At 15.4% G+C, this 3,120-nt stretch overlaps 1 protein-coding gene across 1 annotated transcript; it reads left to right on the forward strand.

Moving 5' to 3' along the window:
• The first annotated feature begins 1,095 nt into the window (after positions 1–1,095).
• On the forward strand, positions 1,096–3,052 carry LOC133666717 (uncharacterized). Its single transcript, XM_062079801.1, has 4 exons — positions 1,096–1,358; positions 2,097–2,391; positions 2,474–2,699; positions 2,810–3,052. Exons 1-4 carry the CDS (start codon positions 1,336–1,338, stop codon positions 2,890–2,892), a joined length of 627 nt encoding a protein of 208 aa, XP_061935785.1. The 5' UTR covers positions 1,096–1,335; the 3' UTR covers positions 2,893–3,052.
• Positions 3,053–3,120: the final 68 nt, after the last annotated feature.

Consider the following 3,120-nt stretch of genomic DNA (forward strand, 5'->3'; position numbering starts at 1 on the left):
TATTTTATATATATAAATGTATTATATAATACATATAATACATATAATATATATATATATATACAACAATATATATAACAATGAATAAACTATAATATGTATAATATATTATATATATATTATAGTTTATTCATTGTTCGTAATACAATTTTTTATCAATAAAAAAATATTTATTATATTTAATACATTTTATTCGATATATATTATTCCATAACAAATTTTCAAATATCTTATACAATAACAAGACAATTTGATAATGAATTTATTGATTAAATATCAAGTATTAAATATCAATATCACTGTATTTAAAAATACTAATTTGTAAAATTCTTTTTATTTTTTTTTATTCTTTTTTTATAACAATTTTATAATTATTTAAAAGAATTAGATAAAATATAAAAAGAAAATTTGAATACAAAAATAAATTGAAAGAAAAAATCAATAATTAACAATCTTTTGAAAAAAGTTACTTTGGAATATTTTATTGATTAAAATTATTGATAAAAATTGATTTATTGATTATTTACGGTCGAATGAAAAAATATTTTGTTTTGTCTAAAAGAGAGTGAAATATACAATAAAAAAAATTATATTATTATACGTGCTCTTTTGTTTACATTGAAGTTATAAATTATTTTTCTAGATAGTTACTAAAGATATTTTTTCTTTTTTCTTTAATATATACTCTTTAATATATCATATATATATATATATATATAGATTCTAATACAATGGAAAAGTTAAAACTTTAAATTAAGAAATTCAGCAAGTAATATTTTAATAAAATTAAATTTTTTATATGAAAAATAAATTTTAAATTTAATAGATATTTATATAAATTTTTATACATATGCTTATTTAATATTTATAGAATATAAATATAGATATAGAATCAAAATATTCCATTTATTTAATAATCTTATATATAAAAATTGGAAATATAATATGTATAATATTTAATAAATTTATAACATAAATAATATAACATATCAATAGACATATTCTTACAAATTTTAGATCCTTAGATATTTTTACTTTTTATAGACTATATAAATTATGGATAATTATGGTAATACAATTATTGACGTAACAAGCACGTTATCTGTTTTACCATGGCTCAATTCCCCTACGGTGAATTTCCATAAAATGAAAAATATATGACGTCATATTATTCTCAATGCTACTGTGATATCAGGAAAAGAATCACACGAACAAGTTTGTCAAAACCAAATTCGTCTGATAATTCTGTTTATTATTTCTACATATAAAATTTCTATTATACATAATGTAGAAGTAAGTAAAAATGTGAATAAAAAAAAAAGAATTAAAAAAAAAATGCCTAAAAAGAATCAAACGAGGTTAGTAAAATTGTAAAAATGAAATAAAGAATACATTAAAATATTAAATGACTTTTTAATTTATTAATTATTTATTTTAATATTATATAATTAAATTAAATATTTATAAATATGTATTAAAAATATGTATTAAAAAAAAGATGTATAGAAATATTAATTTGAATTTCTATTTTTGAATATAAAAATTAAAATTAAAAATTTATAGAAAAATATATTAGATATCAAGAGGTTAGTTTAAATTTTTTATTAATAATAAATACATGAAATTATAATTTCATATGTCAAATTTTATTTTTATCAGTATTAAAAAATTGCAAATTAATATGAATGAATAGAAAAAATTATTTACAAATCTATCTATTAAATTGAATTATTTTTTTAAAATTATACAAATTTTTTATATTTTTACATTTTTATTTTTATATAATATTTAATATATTATTTTTTTTATTTGTACAAAAATTATAATATTATATATAATTATATATTATAATTGTTTAAAATATACAATAATTTATTTCTATAAAAATATCTATTTAAATTTAATTAAAATTTAAATAAATTAAAAATCATTTGCTTTAGTCTATTATTTTAATTATTATTAGAAAATATTTTCTACAATTTCTTTTCACATATATATTTCAATTTAAAAACATTTATTGTATACATATATATAATAATGATTTTATATATTATATTTTTTATTACATTTATTAAATTAATCAAATATCAAATTAGAAATAAAAACATAAAAGAAAAAAAGGAAAAAAAAGAAAAGTCAGAAATTAAAAAGGACGATCGATATTTTGAAGATATCATTGATATAGATGAAAATATCTCAAAGGATTTTGAATTTCTATCAAATGCACCAATTTCAGAAAATGATGATTTTGTTTTTCAATCAGAAAAAGACTGGACCATTGATATTTCTAAATATTCTGAATTTTTTACAATAGATCTAAAGACATTATCTGCAGCAATAGAAGCAATTCCATTTAATAACAATGTTAATATTGATATAAAATATTTTACTGTAAGTTTAATAATTTATCAAATTATTCAGTTCAATATTAATTTCTTGAAAAAAGCAAATATTATTTATATATTAATATTAGGATGACCAGATAACAGATATTTATAATAATGCTGAACGAGGAAAAGAGAAATATAATAAAATATTAAATAATATAGAAGAAATAGTTACAAATATTACAAAAAATGAAAATGAAAATCAAGATTCATTAGAAAACACAGCTGAGGAGTTAGATTTTTTATTATCATGTCGAGAACCTATAAATGATCCTTTAATGATTGTAAAATCTTTACCTCTTTCTTGTAATGGTATGTATTTTATATATATATATATATATATATATTTGTAGATATTTATAATAATATATTTTATGTGATTTTTTTAATATATATTAATAACAAATACAAATTTATTATAGATTCAAAAATAAAAACTAAATCTAACACATCTACTAAATCTTTAGATTTAGAAAAATGGTTGGATTCTATATTGGATGATTAAAACAAATTATCATTAATTATCTTATTATTTCTAATTGTAAAATGTTATATTGTCAAAAAATTTGTTACATATAGTTCTCTATATACAACTTTACATTTTTGTTAAATTAAGATTTCTTATAATAAAAAAAATGAATAAAAATCATTCCTTTTGGTTTTAATATGTTGTATTATTATTTTTGTAAAAATTTTGAAGATTAAAAAAATATTTCATAACTCTTTATACAAC

Source organism: Apis cerana, linkage group LG9 (assembly GCF_029169275.1).
Source record: "Apis cerana isolate GH-2021 linkage group LG9, AcerK_1.0, whole genome shotgun sequence".
NCBI lineage: Eukaryota > Metazoa > Arthropoda > Insecta > Hymenoptera > Apidae > Apis > Apis cerana.